The sequence below is a fragment of the Hippocampus zosterae genome, chromosome 15 (genome assembly GCF_025434085.1).
Source record: "Hippocampus zosterae strain Florida chromosome 15, ASM2543408v3, whole genome shotgun sequence".
NCBI classification, from domain to species: domain Eukaryota; kingdom Metazoa; phylum Chordata; class Actinopteri; order Syngnathiformes; family Syngnathidae; genus Hippocampus; species Hippocampus zosterae.
In genome coordinates this window covers 11,722,535-11,743,642 of record NC_067465.1, presented here as the reverse complement: position 1 = coordinate 11,743,642, position 21,108 = coordinate 11,722,535, and the positions used below count along the sequence as shown (strand labels likewise).

At 41.2% G+C, this 21,108-nt stretch overlaps 2 protein-coding genes and 2 long non-coding RNA genes across 4 annotated transcripts; 1 reads left to right on the top strand and 3 right to left on the bottom strand.

Annotated features, from left to right (window-relative positions):
• Positions 1-59: 59 nt before the first annotated feature.
• On the bottom strand, positions 60-9,106 carry LOC127617020 (uncharacterized). Its single transcript, XM_052088882.1, has 9 exons — positions 7,991-9,106; positions 7,761-7,927; positions 7,475-7,546; positions 5,732-5,904; positions 1,080-1,232; positions 899-973; positions 768-829; positions 524-690; positions 60-430 (listed from the first exon to the last, which is right to left on the bottom strand). The coding sequence occupies exons 1-9, from the start codon at positions 8,100-8,102 to the stop codon at positions 263-265; spliced, it is 1,149 nt and encodes a 382-aa protein (XP_051944842.1). The 5' UTR covers positions 8,103-9,106; the 3' UTR covers positions 60-262.
• Positions 9,107-9,319: 213 nt separating this feature from the next.
• Positions 9,320-11,465, bottom strand: LOC127616862 (uncharacterized). Its single transcript, XR_007967224.1, has 2 exons — positions 10,781-11,465; positions 9,320-10,581 (listed from the first exon to the last, which is right to left on the bottom strand). It is a non-coding gene; the product is annotated as an uncharacterized LOC127616862 (long non-coding RNA).
• A 1,682-nt stretch (positions 11,466-13,147) lies between these two features.
• Positions 13,148-20,715, bottom strand: rgs18 (regulator of G protein signaling 18). Its single transcript, XM_052088655.1, has 5 exons — positions 20,479-20,715; positions 19,947-20,039; positions 19,736-19,797; positions 17,558-17,724; positions 13,148-16,108 (listed from the first exon to the last, which is right to left on the bottom strand). Exons 1-5 carry the CDS (start codon positions 20,598-20,600, stop codon positions 15,854-15,856), a joined length of 699 nt encoding a protein of 232 aa, XP_051944615.1. The 5' UTR covers positions 20,601-20,715; the 3' UTR covers positions 13,148-15,853.
• LOC127616860 (uncharacterized) lies at positions 16,306-16,723 on the top strand. Its single transcript, XR_007967222.1, has 2 exons — positions 16,306-16,449; positions 16,576-16,723. It is a non-coding gene; the product is annotated as an uncharacterized LOC127616860 (long non-coding RNA).
• Positions 20,716-21,108: the final 393 nt, after the last annotated feature.

The following is a 21,108-nucleotide window of genomic DNA, read 5'->3' as shown; positions in this document are numbered from 1 at the left end:
TCAAACAAGTAGTTTCAAAAATTACTGCAGATATTTGCAAAGTATATGAAAAGAGCCAGTTGTAAATAAATATTGTTTAATACATCAGTAGAAGAGCGACTTTAGCCAACAAGCATCACATTTAGTTTTGGTTTCCAAAGAGTGGAATCCAGCTGTCTGGCACACCCACGCTGAGGATGCTCAAGTCCACGCAGGTAGTCCAACATTGCGCTTACTTTGTCAAACCCTGAGATGCGGTATGCGTATTTACGTCATCACCGATTCAGATCGAGTCTCGAATAGCCAGATAGATGTCAGACCTGAGGAAGCGGGGGTAAGAATCTCCTTCCATTAGCTTGAAGACAATCCTCTGGGCTTCATCAAAGCATCCTGCACCGCCCGTCTTCAGGTTTCGCCTTATCAGCTCTCTGGTCCTGTGATCAATGTTAATCTGGAGGACACACACGCAAGTTTTTTTTTACAGCAGGTACCAACATTTTCCTCATCCATTATTTGTCAGCGTGCGCTGTGAAGGTGTGCACACCTCTCTAGGGGCCTCGGCCTGGATGTAAAGTTTGAAGATTTTTTCCGCCTTGCACGTCATCCTATAGGAGGACCTGATCTTCTTGTATTCCTCGCACACCAACCAGAATTCCATGTTTTCATCGCTGAACTCGGATTTCAGGAAGGCCTGGAATACTTTAGTTCCATCTAACGCAGAAATGTCAGCAGTTACAGGATGCAAGGGGCTCAACAACAGACTCACTGGAAATGAAGGATGAACTTACATTTCGATGCGATAAGTTTCTCGAGGGAGTGTGACCACTGAGACAGTTCCTCAAAACAAAGCCTTCAAAAATTGAGAAGAAATTTCAGCATGTTATAGTTCGTTCTTAGTTGTCAGCTGACTTGCACTCACTTTTTGTGTACCGACCCTCTAGTTCTTGAACTAGGAAATGATCTGCACTGCAGCCGAGACTTTAGACCTCCTTCTCTGTCCGCAATCAAACACATTCTCTTAGTTAACTGAAGTATATTTGTCATGCTAAAATATGAAATATGAGTTACTAAAGAATTGTAGGACTCTGGAGTTCACTCACCCGACTGTCGCCTGTTTCTTTTTGTCGGTATCCATGCTGCACAGTCTCTCTTTTGCTGGTGAAGTGACCAGACTTGACATGGGGCATGGCAGTGATGAAGAACTTTGATTTTGTGCACGCATGTATGAGCCTTGGTCGAGCAGCTCTAAAGATCACAAAGCGCCGGTCTCAAACTGTTTCGTTAATCCACTCATCGACTTTTATATGGACGGCAGAAGTCAGGTACGAGCGTCACAACCTCATTCTAGGCTAACCACAGGAAAAAGAGGAAGTTGAGAAATTACGCAAATGCAGCGACGACTGTACGTACTGAAACCTGCCAACCCAGTTCATTGTTTGATGTCATTTCTGGAGATGCAAATCTGACAGTGGAAAGCAGATAAGCAAATATTTCCCACACTTTTGTCACAACAAAGTACACTTTCTGGTCATGTGTTTGGAAAATGTCTACTTCAGGCACAACTTATATGTAGATATGACTCTCCTCACAGCCTTGACAGAAACACTGGAAGTTTTGAATCTGATCGAATGGCCATGACATATGTGGTCCCACAAGGGTCAGTCCTTGGACCCCTTTTGTTCACTTTGTATGTATTACCTTTGTGTCAAATGCTTCAGAATTCTATTGTTGGCTATCACAGTTATGCAGGAGACTCTCAGCTCTACTTATCAATGTCCCAAAATGACATCAGGTCAATTCGCGGATTGTGTCACTGTATCGCGCAAATTACCAACTGGATGAACCAAAATTTCCTTCATCTTAAGCAAAACAAAATTAAGGTTATTATTTTTGGTAACCAAGAAAAAGATGTTTGCTGTTAGAAAACACCTGATGACATCATCATTAGATACCAAAGACCAAGTCTGAAATCTTTCGGTGATGATAAACTCTGAGCTAACTTTTAGCAATCATATCAAATCAATTGCTAAAATTGCCGTTAACAAGCTGAGAAAACATCTCCAGAAAAAAAGGGTTGCAGGCTCCGTTGCAAACCGGGAGAAACTTGCTTGCCATGCTCTCATCTCCAGTAGACTTGATTATTCTAATGGTCTTCTGACTGGACTTCCACATAAGAGCACATAGCTGCAGCTCATTCAGAACGCTGCGGCTTGGGTTCTAACCACAAAAAAAAAAGAGATCAGAACATATTACTCCAGTCCTAAAGGCTTTACACTGGCTCCTGGTGAGCTCTAGAACTGATTTTAAAATTCTGCTGCTGGTCTATAAATCCCTGTGTGTACATAATAGAAATTGTGATTGAAAGTGTGCAGACTTGGGTCAATGAGTGGAGCCCCGAGTTCAAAGTTAACATGGCAAAGCTGTATTTGGCAGCTATGCTGCACATAAATGGAAGATGCTGTGAACAGAAGTGAAGACAGCCCCAAGTGTCAATGTTTTTAAATACAGATTCAAAACTTTGCCTTTTTTCCATAATTTTAACCAAGGTCCTCAAAACAATTTTAAGGGGCGGCACAGTAATCGACTGGTTAGCACGTTCGCCTCACAGTGCAGAGGGTAAAGGGTTCGATTCCGGCTCCGGCCTTTCAGTGTGGAGTCTGTACAGTATGTTCTCCCCATGCCTGCGTGGGTTTTCTCTGGGTACAGTACTCCGGTTTCCTCCCACATTCCAAAAACATGCATGGCAGGCTGATTGAACACTCGAAATTGTCCCCAGGTGTGTGATTGTGAGTGCGGATGGTCAATTGTGTATTTGTGCCCTGCAATTGGCTGGCAAGCAGTTCAGGGTGTACTCTGCCTACTACCAGATCCACCGGGTGGAGATAAACCTACAAGGCTGGAATAGAAAAGTATCATCCTGAACTTTGTGTTTAGGATTGTTTGGCCTTGGTGGAGGTCAGGTCAAGTGCTTCCCCAGAGATGATGTTCTTTTCAACCAAGGAGCTTTTACAAAATAAATCCAGTTCCAAACCCCAGAAGGTTAGATCCTGTCTATTTAAAATCTAAAGTAAAAGTAATTTTTGTGTATAGGAGAGAAATATTTTTATTCAGTTGGATTCCATACATGTATGTAACTCAAGGGCAGGAAAAGAAGATTGGAATCGGTTGTTTGCAGAAGAGGCTGCACACCACTGTCCTAACATTCAACCCGCGTTTACCTTACAAACTACAACAAAACAAAACAAAAAGTTATTTCATGCCATCTCTGTAAACAAAGAAAGCTGATTTAAGACATTCGTGGCGGCGGCGGTGATGGTGGTGGTGGGGTAGCAAGATTTACCCCAATTATATCATTATAGTTTTACTTCAAGTGACAATCTTGGGCAATTTGTCGTTCAAGCTCATGTTGTGATTTAAATAACTGACCAGTTATTCAGTACATGTAGTTTCTCCACTGAGAATGTATTTACTCTCCCTCATGGACTACTTTTTACGTTTACCTGACTCATATTTTTCTAAAATAACATCATTCTTACTTGAGTAGAAATATTGGCAACTTAACACCCACGTTTGGGCCACTTTGTCTATCTGAAGAAATAGGAGAATTTTCTTCCATTCAAGCTTTACCGTTGATTACACAACCATTAATATTTAAAGTTGGGGCAGCATAAAAATAGGCGGCCCGGTGTCCAAGTGGTTAGCGCATCGACCTCACATTGCAGAGGTTCGATTCCAGCTCCTACCTCCCTGTGTGGAGTTTGCATGTTCTCCCCATGCCTGTGTGGGTTTTCTCCAGGTACTCGTTTCCTCCCACATTCCAAAAACATGCATGAACACTCAAAATAATCCTGACGTGTGAGTGTGAGCGCGGGTGGTTGTTCGTCTGTGTGTGCCCTGTGATTGGCTGGCAACCGGGGTAGGCTCCAGCACCCTCTGCGAGAAAAGTGGGTCGGAAAATGGATGGATGGAAGCACAAAAATGAAGGGCCCCATGACAACGTTGTTCTTGGGCCCACGAATGACAAACCTCCTCATAAAAAGGAGAAAAAAATGGGTAGAAAATGTGGGTGTTTTTCTTCTTTAAATAGTACAATTTCGCCTTTGTGTGCACATTTCAGAAAATAAGCAAATGGTTGACTTCAAAATCTGCTTTGTGTCACGAAGAAGAAAAGTGATGTGGGCAAATGCTACAATAAAGTATCAAAACAAAATAATTATACTGTATGTGACGCCTTGCATCCTAACCGAAAGCAAGAAAGCTCATATTCTGAACAAATACACAATAAAGTCACCCATCAGTGGTTTGCGCTGTGGTCACTGTTTATGAGATTGTTGACAGAGCACAGACGTCAGTATGGGCTGGAATGCACGGGTTGATCAGTTGTTCTGATACAAACTTATGTAAGACTTAAAAAAAAAAAATTCCACTTCCTACATTAAAAATGTTGCTGTCACTCGGCCGTATCATTTTTCTTGTGACTCTCAATTCCTCCTCATCATTAAGCTCTGGTTTTACACTGTCTGTACACTATTCTCATCAGTGTGGATGATCATTTTTTGTTTTAAAAAAATTGGTGAACTGCTGTCTTGAATTTAATTCTAACAGAGACTTCATTACTAGAGGAAGTAGATCATCTGCTAAATGTCTGAAAAGTTTTAGGAAGCATCTATCACACTGTCAGCAAATTCTGGAGAATTGCAAAGTAGGAACACAACAAAAGGTGTAACGACTACGAAGAAAAAACATGCAAGGTGGCATCTTTCAGTCTCAGACCAAAAACAAAGAGATTGTAATCTTTCAGACATGATATATTCTTTGAGTTTATACTTGTTTATTGCATTTGTTCACAAAAATATTGTTGCACTTGTCGCAGCCATACAATTGTTGAAATGCAATATCGTTTTCATTTGCATTAGCAACGGGAACTATAAAATAAAAACTGGACCTGCGCATGATCAAAAAGAAGAAACCAAACAGAACTGTCTGTAAAAGTAAAGTTCCCTGTGGTGATTATTTAAGCTAAACACACTGTTGATAAGGAAGTGGGTCATATTCCTCCTTGTTACGTAACGTAACTAACTCGGTTGCCGTACAGGTGGTCATTTGCAGACCTCAGTCCTCTGCGGGAACTGGAATACACACCTGGGTCTTATTCATGTGGCCAACAAATCTAATACGGTCCAAATCACATCCTTTACGAAGATTGTGGCTTCTTAGCTTTCAATGCCAACCAGGGCTTAAATCAATCTTTATTATTGTGGTTGCGGTTAATAGTGGTGTCGAGCTTGCAATGTATCAAAAATATTTTGATGACCGCGTTCATGTGGTTTTGCCCTAAAGAAATATCACTTTTCACTTTTAATTCCACTTTCCAAATTCCACTTTTAATTCGCAACATATCAAAAGTTTGTACCAAGTTTCAAATGTCAGATTGTGTTGGAGCATATTTTATTTTTGTATTGAATTGAATTATATGTCGATAATACTTCAGGGGAGTCCTTATGATAGTGGAGTGGGCAGAGTAAAGAAATCTCAGTTTACAATCTCTTCAAATACTTTGTAAAGAGATATAATACAAGCTGAAAATTGCCTCAGGCTGCGAGCGTCTACTGAATCACACAGGTTGAGAACACGTGGAACTGCGTTGCAGGGCAGAATACAGACATCCAGTGAAATCACACGTAGTCGTACTACAGAACAAGGTGAGAGCGATTTTGCATGTCTGCGGGTCTGCCAACTTTAAAAGAGTCACCTTAAGTCGCTTTTCCTCAGGAGTCCTTGATAGATGTCAGACTTGAGGAAGCGTGGAAAGCAATCTCTGGCCATCAGAGAGTAGATAAGCCTCTGAGCCGAGTCGAACGAAGTCAACGTCGGCTGAGAGATGTTATTTGTAATTTTTTCCCGGGTAAGACAATCTATGTTGATCTGAAATCAAACCATATTGGACAAAGGCATTTTAAAGCAATGGTTCTTTCAACTTGCACTGCATGCTTCTGGTAAAGGGGAAGACATCTCGCATGATCGTGCAGTAATACTTAACAGGCATAAACAGTCAGAAAAAGAACGACATGGTTACGCTGGATGTGTAGGGGCCGCTTCTATAGTCTTGCGGACGTCAAGCGACTGATCATTTATTTATGACATACCGGTGCACCCAAAATCTCCGTTCGTTATTCCTATTGATATTAGCGACCGAATGACTCAATCAGCTGGAATTGGTTACTCATTCTACACCAATCCAAAAACATGTCATAATCTGACAAATGAAACATCTACTTGGATCAAAATGGTAAATGGAGTGCACTCAAGAGTATGTAGTGCTTTACCTTCATTGTATGCCTAAAAAGCCACATTAACTTTCAGTATATCATTCAAATATATCAAAGTGCAGCCTTGACCGGCTAGCCATAGCCGTAGCATATGGAAAGGTTTTCCTTTTTAGTTTAAAATAACTTACTTTACCCTCCTAGATCCCAGGCCTTACCCTGGCCAAGGGCGGACTGGATGTTTTTTCTCATTGGTCCCGTTTTAAAACCATCCAAGTTGTGTTCTACAAGCCTCATCTAGGCTTCGTGCTAAGCGAGCTCCTTGTACATTTGCAAATTTGCAAACTCCCTTTTTGCAAGCACGGCGTCAGCCGCCCAACAGCTATGCGACTCCTTGAAACATCTGCTCGAATGTAGCATGTCTATGGCTTTCACGCATGTTGTGCACTCTCCACGTAGATACACACAGACATAGGGAGACGGGAAATGCCATTCGCACATTCCTCTCTGATGACAACAAATTATGACCGTTTTGACTCAAACGGGGAAATTGTGATTTGGTATTTGTTTTGCCCCTGTCAGTCATGGGCCCGTAGAATCATCATCACATTTGTCTTCCTTATGGCTTTTGACACAGGACCTTCATACTTTATACTGAGCAACTTGGACAACTCCAGGATTTTTCCCCCCCCCTGAGGCTAAAGTGGTGCGAGACCGGTACAAAGGGCGGCTAAGAAAATAATTTACAAATAATCGAATTAGAAAGAAGATGAGTGGATGTTCTTATTTCTTAATGCACTGCATGTTTGAGAATATCACAATCAATCAATCTTCCTTTTTTTGGCCCAGGAAAGCAGTGACTGTCACTGCTTTCCTGTTTGTGACAATATCGGGCAAATTAAAAAAAAAAAAGTTTAATTTTATTTACTCGACGGCACGGTGATCGACTGGTTAGAAAATCTGCCTCGCATTGCAGAGGCGCAGGGTTGGATTCCGGCCTCCCTGCGTGGAATTTGCAGTTTCTCCCCGTGCCTGTGTGGGTTTTCTCCGGGTACTCCGGTTTGTGAGTCTAAACGTGAATGGTTGTTCGTCTACGTGTGCCCTGCAATTGGCTGGCAACCAGTTCAGGGTGTATTGCCAGAAGACAGGCTCTAGCACGCCTGCGACCATTATGAGGATAAGTGGATTAAAAAAATGAATAGATGGATGGGCATTTTATTTATAGTTACCATGCACTGTAATCCATATTTTCCATTCGTCCTTTTTTGACAGTGCTTGTTCGCATTAGGGTCAACTTGAGCCTATCCCAGGTGACAATAGTCACAAGCCAGTGCAATATAAATGTAACATTGACTTCAATTGACAAAACAAACATGTTAGAGTCCTCAATAAGCCTAACATGTTTTTTTTCGGGGGGCGGAGGGCGTGTAGGAGGAAGCCACACTTACTAACTAAATCATGCTCATTGTTATCATCATCATCTCCATCATTATCATCATCATCATCATCATGTACCTGTTTGGGTGCTTCTGTTTGAACAAACTCAGAGTAGATCCTGTTGGCAGAGGAGATCATCTCTGGGACATTCTTAATTTTTTTATACTCCTCACATGCAAGCCAAAACAGGAGGTTCTCCTCACTGTGCTCCGACTGCAAGAACTCCCGGAAAGCCAACTGCCCATCTGCAAAGCAAAAACCTGGATGAGAGGAAGAACGTCTTCATCAGAAGCGAGAGAGGCACTCACTTTTACAAGTGAGGACATTGTCCACCGACTCGCTCCAAGCGTCGACGTCCTCCAACGGGTCCTTGAGAAAGCAGCACACCTTGAAAAGAGCGTGGAGATTCGTCACAAGCATGGTTATCTGACATTTATTCACCGGAAAAGAACCTGCAAACACTTGGCTTGAGCCTTCTTTTCAAAATCAATATGCGGTGCAAAATAACACTTACAGAAAGCGAAATCCGTCTTGGCATTTTCCACGTGGCTGCTGTAAATGGCTGGAAATGTTCAATGTCCCCCACCAAAAATGAAATGTACAGAAACTCACTTGATGGTCATCTCTTCATCCAAAAAAGCAAGGCGGATGATGATCTGATTGTGATTGTTTGGAGGTTAGGCAGATAGGCGACTGAACAAATCCAAATTGGTTTGACCAACAGCAATGGAAAGTATGAAAATGTATATGCAAAGGGTTTTTTTTTTTTTTTTGCGAGGAGGGGGTTATCCCTCCTTGTCTGCCGCTCCTCCGATCCAGACAAAGGCTCGACAGTGATTTTGCATCGCATCACCTCTTGACCCGTTCGTGCTAGTGCTCAATGGGCTCTCCCGAAAGCTCCCGATGGCAGAAGCTTGTCCAAGAAAGTTATTCAAAATTGCAAAATAATCAAACAAGTCCGACATTTAATCTGATACTGTTTTACTTTTGCTGTTCGGGGTAGACACCGAGGAATTTGGCATCCTCTTCCCATGAGTATTTACATACTTCTTTCATATCCTTTGATTTTGAACGGATCAAAGAGATCAGATGCCGTATATCTGACGTGTCTTTGCACGGCAACTGAGCGTGACTTCATTTCTCGTGACATCGTCATGACGTCGCTCAGTCTTCTGCTGCTCTTGTCCGGCGTCACAGTCAATCTCTCAAACCAGCCGCGCTCTCCTTCCTGACCACTGACCAAGAATGTAAATCACAACAGGTGGTGTCAAAATCCCACGGCTGCCCTTATTTGCATGGCCGTACACTCCCCAGTTTGAGGAATTTGATTTTCAAAAAAGGCAAAGACTGCAAAGAAGATGGCCATATATTGTGTGTAGTTTCGGGGGAGGATGAATGTAATAAAAGTATGCAGAGCTTCAAGGAAGAGACACAACTATTCATTAAAAACAAGTATTTTTTTGCTCTCAAACATACTGTATACAAAGAATTGTTGCTCTCGCCGTAATATCAGGGACTGCATCACAGGATGCAATTCCCTAATCCCACGCAGGAGGGCAGTCGAGTTATCTACAGGATTTCTACCAGTTTTCTCTCACTGCTTGCGTGTCAATTTTTGTTTGTTTTGTCCCCCCCGCCCCCTTTCACGTTTGGTCCACCTTGTATTCTAACTACATTAAGGGTCAGCGTTGACTGCTAGGATTTTGAACCCTTTGACAGCAAGTCAATTGGCATGCATCTGATGACTGATTTCAAGAAAGCAATTAGTACACAGCCAACTTGGAGCCAGGTTATCTTTCTGCAGAAACTATAGGAAGTCATGTTGGGCGGTCGAGGGCTGACGAGCAAAACCTTAGAGAGAATTGCCATATACAGTCCAACGAGCACCACTTAAGCACATACTGCAGGTGAAGCGGAACGTGCTTGTAGTTAATATATATATATACGAACCTCTGCACACCTCTATCGGTCCAACGTTATTGAGCTTTTCTGACACAAGTGTTGTTTGGCCTGGAGCTTATAGTTGCTGCAATATCCTGACATATGTTCATTGATGGCATAAAGTCCCTGAGCTGTGGCCATCATGACTAAAAGTTTTCTTTCCGGCAGGATCAGTTCATTTGTCATTTGGTTTGCGTTATGAAGACATCAGCTTTGTTTGGAAGGCAGGTTATTGTCAATGTAAAGGTTTCACAAGGTATGAGCCGAGGGCCAGATAATAAGTCAGACATTGTGTAGTGTCGATAGACGTCATGGACTGTAGACACTGAAGTATATCTTTCCAGTACAGATGTATTTGTTTGGGTTAAGTTGCACACCACGATGTCCCAGGCTGTGAGTCAGCACTACCTCTCAAAAATGTGAATCACGTAGCAGCTGACAGCTGCGAGATGGTGAGCAATTGGTTCCTAAAATGTGAATTTGCCAAAGGGCTGGCACACAAAAGAGAGGAGACTGAATTGAAGTGATATTTCATCTAAGATTGAGCGTGACAATGACTATCTTAAAAGGTATCAAGTATTTGGACAAGCGTTCTGTCTGGTGCAGCCATTAAGGGGGCAATCAGATGAGCAAGTTGAAAACTCAACTGCGCTATTCCGAAGAATAAACATATCAACCTGTCCAATTTGTGAGCATTAATGGTGTGAATCTGAGGAATTTCTTTTGTGCATATGGGAGAGACAACGCGAGGAAACGAGAGATAATTAGGACCAAGACAACACCCAGGAAGAAAAAAAAAACAAAACCTCTTACAGTATGGTTTTGCAGGTGGTGGCCATGCCTCATTACCTTCTTCCCATTGCTTCTGCTGGATTTCATTCTCGTTTTCCACACATGGTAGCAAGAAGCAGTATCTGCTCATGTAGCGAATGTTGTTTTGTTGTCGTTGTCGGGGTTCCTAAAAGATTGAAGGCAGTTGCAGAAAGTTGAAACCATTTTTTTTTCTTGTTGTAAAAGAAATTTAGAACATGACAAGAATTTTATGATGTTTTTTTGTTGTTGTTGCAACCATTAAAGTTTATCGGTGAATGTGTTTGCAACTCTATCTTGCGCAAACATTCGCTGACCTTTGACCCTTGAGCCCATATCTCACTCACCGTTTGCGAGTGTTTGCGAAGGCAGCGGATGTCGCATTTTTATCATGGTTCACCAAACATTCTCCAGATATCCGCCTGTACTTTTTTTTTTGTACAAAAAAAAATTAAAAAACCAACACAAACATTAAAACTGCTTAATTTTCTAGATGTTCTTGACAATTTGCCTCATAGATTCTCGCCATGTTTTTCACATGTTTGATATGTTTTAGTGTTTTGTGAGTTTTGTATTTTCGCGTATTGGATTTCCTTATCCTTTGAGTTTGACAAGCGATTTATGTTTTTCTCATTCCTTGCCGTTTCCCAAATGTTTTTGTTATTCCCCCCCTTTTTCTTGTTTTTTTTTTTGTTACCCGTGTCCTTCGTTGTTCTTTGCAAAAAAATATTTGTTGTCAAATCTATTGTCTGGGCCTACGTTTATGAAATGAAATTTTGTCTGGAGCAGTCCGGATATTTGACACATAGTGAGTGAATGAATGTATTGTATCGGTATTCACACTTAATCACATTCTTCACCTGATAATGTTTTCTCTCTGCACAACTTGCCGATGATTTCGTAGGGTTGGAGTGCACACTGAGTCACCAATCTTATAAAAATGAACAAACAAACAAAAAAATAAATAAAACGAGAAGGAAAGGGAAATCTGCCAGGAAAGTCTCCGCAGGCAACTAATCTTTAGCACTCATGAATTTGAACCTTTTGCGTCCGTATCATTTATTATTTTCCCCCATGTTCTCAGACTATCAGCGAAAACCCCCCAAACAAAAAACAAAACACTAAGCGCAGTATAGGAATGCCCGTAACATTGCAATTGATGCATAATTAATAGGAATTGTGAAGTATCCCATTCAGGTCTTTTCTAGCAACTGAAGTTGCGAAGCGCACTGGAGGATCCTTGATACCGCAGCTTCTCTGCTTAATGAGCTGCAGTGTGTGTGTGTGTGTGTGTGTAGGTGTGTACCGGTATGTGTGTGAATATGTTCTGAGTACAGACATGTTGTACTGACTTGTATATTCTCCCTGTAAGCATCTTCGCGAGGCAGGAGGGAGAATCTCATTGGCTTACTGACAGTTTAGAAAGAATCCGTTATTTGTTTCTGAGGAAAAAAAAAAGCATAGCTTGCGCATGCCTATACACTGACATCAATTATTCCCCGCTCATGGTGCCAGTTGATAAGGTCTATTAATTTTTCAGTGATGTGAAAAAAGGGAGCTCGTTTCCGTCACAACTTTGCCAGCCATAATATGCATGCATGATGCTTTCATACGTCTCGTTTAAATTTGGTCATTCAAGCAATTAAGATCACAGACACGCCTCATTAAAACTGTATTTAATTGAGAGTGTCTTACGTTCCGCTACGGCGAGGCAAAGCGTTGCAATAAATGTTTATGTGGAACGAGTCCAAAGAGAAATAGCAGATCTTTATTGAATCAAAAAGCAAATTAGTATTGCAATATAGCCGGTATCCCTATTTTGCGACTGATAATGGCATTTATGTCATTTCAAACAAACAAACAGTAGGCTACATTTAGTGTGCTAAGTCTCTCATTAAGAAGTTTCAGGGCCCTCATGTTACCATCTACGCAGACTTTTCACTTCAAATTAGTTTGGAGTTAGTTGGACAACGGGAGGGAGAAAATAATGAATCCTTTTTGTTAGAATACGGTCAAATGAGCTTGTAACTCATGTGAAATGTATTAAAGTTGCATAAGGTGCCGTTGCCGGTGGCAGACAAATCACTAGCAATGCAGCATGTCTGAATTCAGCGGAACAGGGGAGGTGGAGAACAGCACGGATGGACACATTTCGTCACATCCAGACATCGCGGGTGCAATGCAGCCATACTCGCCACTCTCAAATGGCTTTTAAAAAATAAAGGAACAGAGAACAAACGGCCCTGTGGTGCAGCAGTCTTTATGGCGCAATCTTCGACAAGCGCAGCGACATAAATGGCAACGTATTGTCAATGCACTTTGCAATTGGCAACAAATGCATACATAATAAGGATGAAAACAGCAAAAATTGATTGTACATACAGTCGGCACTAATAGCGATGGAATATGGTGGAGGGACAAATAGTCATATGACAAAACCGTATGTCTGTGTTCCGCACAGTTTCACAATCTTTATTGTGGAAATTGTCACTTTTTTTTCTTCCTTCAGCCACTCCTTAAACTGAGAACCACAGTTATTGCGAACTCTATATTGTTGAAAAAAAAACGTCAGAAAAGCGCAACATTCAAATGAATGATTTATTTGCTCTATTACAGTCCACTTGCAGTAGTGCCATGTAGTGCAGTGAGCAAACATAACCAGCAGAGGGGGCTAATCTGACAAGGCTGGATGAACTGGGGAGCCTTTAAGAAAATGACGTTTGAAGAAGAAATGTCATTTCAGCAATCATATGCAAGGAGATTTTAAAATGCTAATTAATTTATAGACAGTATATATTACCATTGTGCTGTATATGTACAGTAAACAGTTTGAGATATTCATAACTAAATAAATAATGAAATGCCTTTTGGTGAGGGTCATACAAATTTTGATAATTCCGTTTTATAGAGATTTCACACGTTATGTTTGATTTTTAAATAAAGTCTTTACATATTCAAGTCATTCATTATGAAAAACTCAGCTTAGAGTGAAGTTTTTTTCCGGTCAGGATTCCTTATTTTTGGATTTTAAAAGCGAGTTTGATTCAATATTCTAAAATGTCAATGTTAGTTCATTCCACACATTTTCGATGTGGTTCTCACATGCATTCGCTGGAACTGATTCACCCCCAATTCTTAATTTGAAGGTACCGTATTTTCCGCACTATAAGGCGCTTTGGCGTATAAGGCACACCTTCAATGAATGGCCTATTTTAAAACGGTTTTCATATATAGGGCGCACCGCATTTAAGGTGCATAGAAGCTGCAATACAGTAAGTATTCCCATCCCCAGAATTCTATGCAAAGGAATATCCTTCACCCGGAATAAAAACCTTTGCATTAACATTTTGACTACGATATTACATGTTACCGGAAGTTGCGTAAGCGGAAATTCCACTACCCGTAACCCGGATGGAGGTGTAATGCCGCGGGAGCTTAAATACACGCAAAGGCCACTCGATGCGACGGAAAAGACAACGCTGAAACAAGTTTTCACTTCGCGTTTTTCGATCATTAGATTCTAAACGACGGCCTGCAAGTGAGTTTTTATTGCCGTGCGTTTTACTGTAATTGTGAATGATTTTAACTTTATTCACTTACGTCCTGTAGAACGCGGCACCCACTCGACACGACCGAAGAAACGTGTTCGCTTCGCCGTTTTCATTCATCAGATTCGAAACAAAGATGTGTAAGCGACTTTTTATTGGCGTGCGTTTTACTGTGACTGCGAAAGATTTTAACTTTATTCACTTACGTCGTATAGATCATCGCATCGAAACATAGAAGAACTGTAACAACTGGAGCGGAGCGAGTGAAATGCATCCGTTTGAGCGAGGCTGGACACAATGTTAAAAAGATCCAGCAGACACTTGTAGTCGAAAAGACGCAAATCTACGAAACTTTAACTTCAACTCCTGATGACAAGCCACCATCCAGCAAGGAAGCAATGCAAATGGCAACAAAAATCCTTCAGTATGCACAAGAATTACCAGACATTGGTGATCAACGGGACAGTTACTTGCAACTAGCAAGAAAACTGTATGACACACAGGCAAACATTGTCATAAACCAAAGAATGCATCCAACAAAACAATCCAAAATACAATTTTTTTTCCCCAAGACAGAAAAAAATTAACATTGAAATACTGTACATATTTTACTGTTGTGAGAATAGAGGACATGTACCATGCTCATTTCCCAAATGAGGAATTTCTGTTATCAGGACAAATTGGACAGCGCAAACACGAGTCCGTACTAGAGAATATTTACTGTATTGGCTGTGGTTGCGTTATTCATCTATTCATCCAGTGGATGGAGCTACGCTAAAGGGATTACAATACAATAAAGCTTTATTGATGTAGAGCTTTCACAACCGCTTCAGCTATAACAAAGCACTTTACAAACCATTTAAAATACTACATCCAAGAAACCAGAATATTGATCCATATAGGAGGCACATCGGATTATAAGGCACACTGTCGGCTTTTGAGAAAATGGAATGCTTTTAGGTGGGCCCTTATAGTATGGAAAATACGGTATTTTGAACATTCTATGGCTTTTTGTTATGAAACGTTTTTGTCACGTTTTGCGAGGTGAAGGAGTAGGACCCCAAAAGCAGGGAGGCAGGGAAGAAGAGTGTGGAGTGACTAAAATGTATTTAACAAAAAACCCAAGACAGAAAACAAAACATGAAACGTGCACACAGTAACAGCAACAATGACCCGACACTGAGTGGTCGTGCCGGGAGTCCATTTAAACAAACAAACTCATGACACAATGACCAACAGTTGTGCAGTTGCAGGCGTAGCCCTACAGTGCCACCTGTTGGCCACAAACAGAACCATGACAGTTTGAAGCTCTTCTCTATCGCGTGAAGTGTATCAAATCACTTGTCTGGTGAGCGTACATATTGCGGATCTCAATAACAAGTGCAGTGGAAGGAACTCGGCCCTATTACTACAAAAATGCTTCATTACACCGTTTGGCGTCTTTGTCCCCAAAATTCCTCCAAGTGTTTGCTTCACGTCAAGGTTCCGCACATCAGTCGGCTTCCAAAAATCTACTTTTTCTGCCTTTATTTAAGAGATGACCTATCATCAAGCCATGTTTTTGGTGAGGATTTAGAGCTTGCATTAATTGCTCAACAGATGAGGGCTAGAGCTATACATTCACACCTAATTAAAATGGCATATTCCTCCAAATATCCCCTATTTGTGTAGCTCAATGGCTTATTGCCAGGCCCCAATATTGGTCAAATAATCCACTGTGATTGTAGAGGGAAATGATTCATTTCGCAGACACGTTGGATGATTACAATCTCAAACACAAATTACGCAATTAAAATTCTACAGTGCGTCACTGGTTATCGCCAATGTCATAATCGCTTTTACGAGTGAGCGGCTATGTCTGAAATGTTATTGCTACCAGGGCGAAGGCTCGGCGGTGCCACCGCCTCGCTCGTTGAAAATACAGGAGCGTGACCTTCTGCGGAACATTGTGACTCCTGGCCCTCTCCTCCTGGTCAGACGTAAATAAAGGTCGGAGTGCAAGAATCGGGGATAGGAGTCTTTTTTCATCAGGCTGTAGACTTTCACCTGGGCCGCTTCGAAACAGCTCCTTGTGGGGTGTGATAAATTGGTCTGGATGGCTATCTTGGTGCTGTAGTCAATATTGACCTGTGTAACATAAAAACGGACAAGTGTAACTGGAAATGGCATATTACATTTGAATACTGCATTATGTCAAATGTATTTTTCAAGCGTTACAGTTGGCGTGTTAAATGTTGGAGGCTCAACTCACAAACTGGGATTATAAATTTCCTATACTGTCAGCTAAATCACCCGTCAAATGGGTTTGGTTATGTGACATTTGCAAGAAGAGAGGAATCAACAGCTAGAAAATGTTACCAGGTTGGCCCGCTGCGGACGCAGATATAATGTGCAGCGGCAGCCATGTTGGCAGGGGCAACTGTCCCATCAAATGTAATACAGCACATGGATATTAGCTTAACATCGCCGTAGGCATAAAAACTCATTCGTGTCGACAGATTCATAGCTATGCCTGCTGACAGGCGCAAGTTCTCGACTCGTCGTATAGTATGTGTACTTGCTATTTTTCGGTAGCATATAGGTGCCCATAAAAGAAGCACAAGTACATAGTGGAACGGGCATGCATTATCCCCACCATCCCCAAGCAACAGCGAGGCAATTTGGATCCCCTTGAAAACTTTTCAAACACTTAAAAAAATATATTCCTGACAATAATTTTACATTGAAAAATTTCACCTTGAGCGCTTTGCAGAAAAAAAGGGAATGTTATTCTGAAACTTGTGTTGAGAAAATGTCCATTCTGAAAAGACTCTTTGGTTTCGTTTTTATTGAATTGAGTGATTGCCCCCTGCCAAAATGAATGACGGTTGAAATACAAAAGCAAAGTTTAATGTAGAATGCTGAATAGCATGAGCGTAAATATTTCTCTCTCAACATTTTCACCACTTTTCAGTACAGTCAGTCGGTACTTTTGTCTCATCTCGACTAAATTGCTTTTAAAATAAAAATCTGGAAAAAAACCCAAAAGAGAACTGAGGAGAGATACAATAAATCTGGATTTATAATAAACCGTTTTCTTGTCATCTCACCTATAATCGTGTCTGTTATGTATCTGAAAAAGCCTCCTCGCGCAGACATAGGAAGTAACGCATGTGCATTCATCTCCAACAACGCATTGATGCAGGCGCATGCAGAAGCTACAAAATATTTTGACTGACAATCATCCTCCTCAGAAAGTGTGTGGGTGCTGCTCTCTTCACATTTGCAGAGAAGAGTCACAGCCACAAAGCAACTGCCTGCTCTCACTGGTCAGACGCGGAAGGAAAAAAAATCTCATAAACCGCAGTTCTCTCTCACTGGCTACTTTTTTCAGTTTGTTGTACTTTGTTGAGATGCCTGCCCAAATTGTGCTTCTGCTGCGTTCAGAGAGGTCGACTTCTTGACCCAATAATGATTGGGAATTCATCCCCCCCATACTTTTATCACCATGTCATGAATATTCTGAGCCTCCAACAGCACTCGGTGACAGGCCAACAGAAAAACATTATTTTCCATCAGCAAATTAACATGAAATACCTCTTTAGGCGCATCCGACTCAATAAAAACTGTATAAATATGTTTGGCCTTGGACAGCAGTTTTTTCTCGGAGTCATAGGTCTTGAATTCTTCACAAGCCAGCCAGAACTCAATGTTTTCCTCGCTGAACTCTGTACGGAGGAACTGAGAGAAAGTTTCCACCCCATCTGATGTGGAGACACAGACATGGACACACAGCTCGTTACTCGAGAAACTTGAAAAGTAAGACGATATCTGATATCTGTCTGCATGGGCCGGGTCATTGAGGAAAAGGATGTGTGAATGAGAAATTGACTTTCCATCACTTCTTCATTGAAAGGGCTAGGAATATGTGCTTTAATGCAGCGGTCCGCAACTTTTTTTGTCCCACGGACCGGTATAATGTCAGACAATATTTTCCTTAAAGTTGTGACGGATAAATATAATTAAATAATATGATATGACCTGCATGAAAACTGTGATATTTTCGTAATATAAACACGATACAATAAACACGAGTCATGACACGAGGAACGTCCTATGTGAGCGCGACGCTCTCTGGTTGCTACGGTAACGTTTAAACGTGCCTTCAAAATAAGATACATCGCCAATACAAAGTGCATGAAAAATTCGACTCACCATCACCGCATATATGGAGAGTGGGCTTGGTGCGTGGGAATCTCCCATTGACATAAATCCGTATCTTAAGTAGCACCCCGGATATTGACTCTTAAATATAGGCTTTTTTCTTGAAATTTGGAGGCTTCTCTTCTGTCTCCTGGTTGGGCCTTTCCTCCCACCCAAAAACGTTTGTGTTTTAACTCATTTTGGTAGCTTTTGCGTTTCGTTTTAGCGGTAACCTATCATGTGACCGAGATGCACGCCTTGACCTGCGTAAAGAGTGACATACTGTAGACGGATTGAACAGAGAATCTGGTATTTTTTCAAAATAAAACTCTTTCAGATTCTGAAATAAATAAAACGGAAGTAATGTTACTCTTTCTGTGCGTCCGGCACCGGTCTGTGGTCCGGAGGCTGGGGACCACTGCTTTAATGTACACAAACAATTATATAACCCAGCAGTGGTTCTCAGAAAGTTAGGTCCAGCAAAATGTTCAGAAATTCATTTTATTGACATGCCAACAACGGCTGTGTAATTAGGAGCACTTTAAACCATTAAAAATCATCCGTTTAAAAAAAAAAAAAAAGATGTTACCAATAAACCGGCAGAATGTCAATGCAGCACAATGCTGTTTATTCAAGTCCCACGCCGCCCATAATGTGACGATACAAGTTCAGAAAAAAAAACCCTAACACGCGTATTGTCATTTTTTTCTTCATCTTCTTCTCTGTCCACAAGGTACCTCTGAAGATTTACTACTCCAAAATACTTCACACTTCGAATGGAACAACCTTAGTAAGTTAAACCGGAAGCTGAATTGGTTCACTGTTCACATTTCAAAAACGACTATTCTTTTGTTTATTCTATGACAACCGAGTACCGGTAAGTTAAATGTCAAGCATGGTGTCCAGTTTTTTGGGCAACGCACGTGCAGTAGATCAATGTATTGGTTTAAACTCGCTGCATTCACGTGTATTTTTGCACATAGGTAAGCATGATTTAAAAAGGTGCACAGTTCAGCTGCAGACATTTCATATTTAGCGAAGCGAACAGTTAATAAAAGTGTGGTGTCCTTCAAATGTATCGACGGGTAACCTGAGAGCCATTGTTCATCAACCATTCAGAGGTAATTTTCTACGCATGATTGGTCAACGAATTTTTTTTTTCAAATGGATATCTTGTTATGAAAGTAGTGAAGCTGTTCAAGTGTAAAAATAATGAATTTAAAACTATTTTTATTCCTCGAGTGTGAAGTGCTTGGTGTTCAATATGAATCGATGGAGTACCACAATATTCAACAATCCCTTGCGAACAGAAGGCAAAGTGAACTCTCTTTATTTATTCATAGCACACTGCAGGAAGGTTTGATTTAAAGCATCTATTATTTTGACCTGCTTTTGAACAAGTTCATTTTTGGACTCTCATGTCACACTCCTGGACCCTATTTTCTGAGAACCACGTTGTGCAAAGGGGGAATTTTGTTACGAGGAAGTTGCAAACATTAAAGCATGCATCACAACTAATAAAGTTCTTATTGGTGAATAAGTCAAACTTTGCATCGGGGGCGCAACTCTGACCTGCATTCTTCATTAATTCTTCAAATGAGTTGCTCCATTGCAGAGCCGTCTCTGTTGAGATACTGAGAAAAGATGAGGAAGCTGTCGATGAAGTGACTCAGCAGCAAAGTTTTAGCGTCATGTGTCTTTTTGCAGGTGACAACTGAGGTCAAATATGATCAATGCTTGTCTAAATATTAGCATCACGCAAAGTCATTGGAATTAGCCTCACTTGCTGGATGTCGTCTTGGTCTGGTGACTGACATTGTCATGGGAGCCGGACCTGGTGAGACTTTGTCGGCTCGTCTTCTCCTTGTCTTGGTGTCTGCATGCAAAATAAAATAAATAAACAAATAAACAAACAAACAAACAAACAAATAAAAGTACTGTATGCATTTCCCCAAAGACCAAAATCAGAAAGACTCCTCGCTTACATGTTTCCACGCGTTTTACATGACTGCGCAATAAATTACATTTCCGTGTGGGACAACAAAGCTTTCAGAAACGAGTCATATGTGCACATCGCTTAACTTGCAAAAAGGGATTCATGCCGCAGAATTATGAGACTCACTACACCCCCTCTCCACGGCTGTATTGACAGCTGTCAAGACTTTCAATCACATTCAAGCATTTGAACAGGTTGGTTATGATGATAAAATGCACAAAATAAGGTGTCTCTTTTTGAAGAGATGATTGCTGTAGCAGAAAGACATTCTGACAATAGCCACTGCATTTCTACAATCGTTTTAGAGTTGTACACGAACCTGTTGCCATCGGCCTTCATGGTTGGTTCTTGCCGGTGTTGTGGATCAAGCCTTTTGAAATATGCTTCCTCCTTCTGGGCCATGAAGTTAAATTGAGGAAATAAGAAAACAAGCGTTTCCATGCTGTCTAGTCTGCATCTGTTGTGTGAGGCGGCGGGTCATAAATAGCTCGGCGAGAAATGTTGAACCCCGTCACCATCGTTCTGTAAACCACGTTTGCATTTCATTTCCCATATGCACCTGTGGTGAGACTTCCTGTCACCCCTGACTGCTGATGGCTCTCATGTTAGAGAAACCCCCCTCGGGTTCAACATCCTGTTAACACAACGGCAAATTGTATTTTAAAGTCATTTATCCCCATGCAGTGTTTTCTTTAAAGTGTTTCATTAGCCCCCAAATTCTACTTTTGGACTCTAATGACCAAAATGAGGCACCGTTGTGGAGAGAGAAATAACATATCTATTCCTTATAAAATATACCTGACAATATTTTGCCCGGTTCATGTTGATAACTAACCGATCATCGTCATCTTGGCAAATTCACAATTTGATCAACTATGGTGTGTAAGGTACTGCGGCAAATTGGTACAGTGCTATTAATGCTGTGTTTCAATTTTTGGTTAGGGGATGA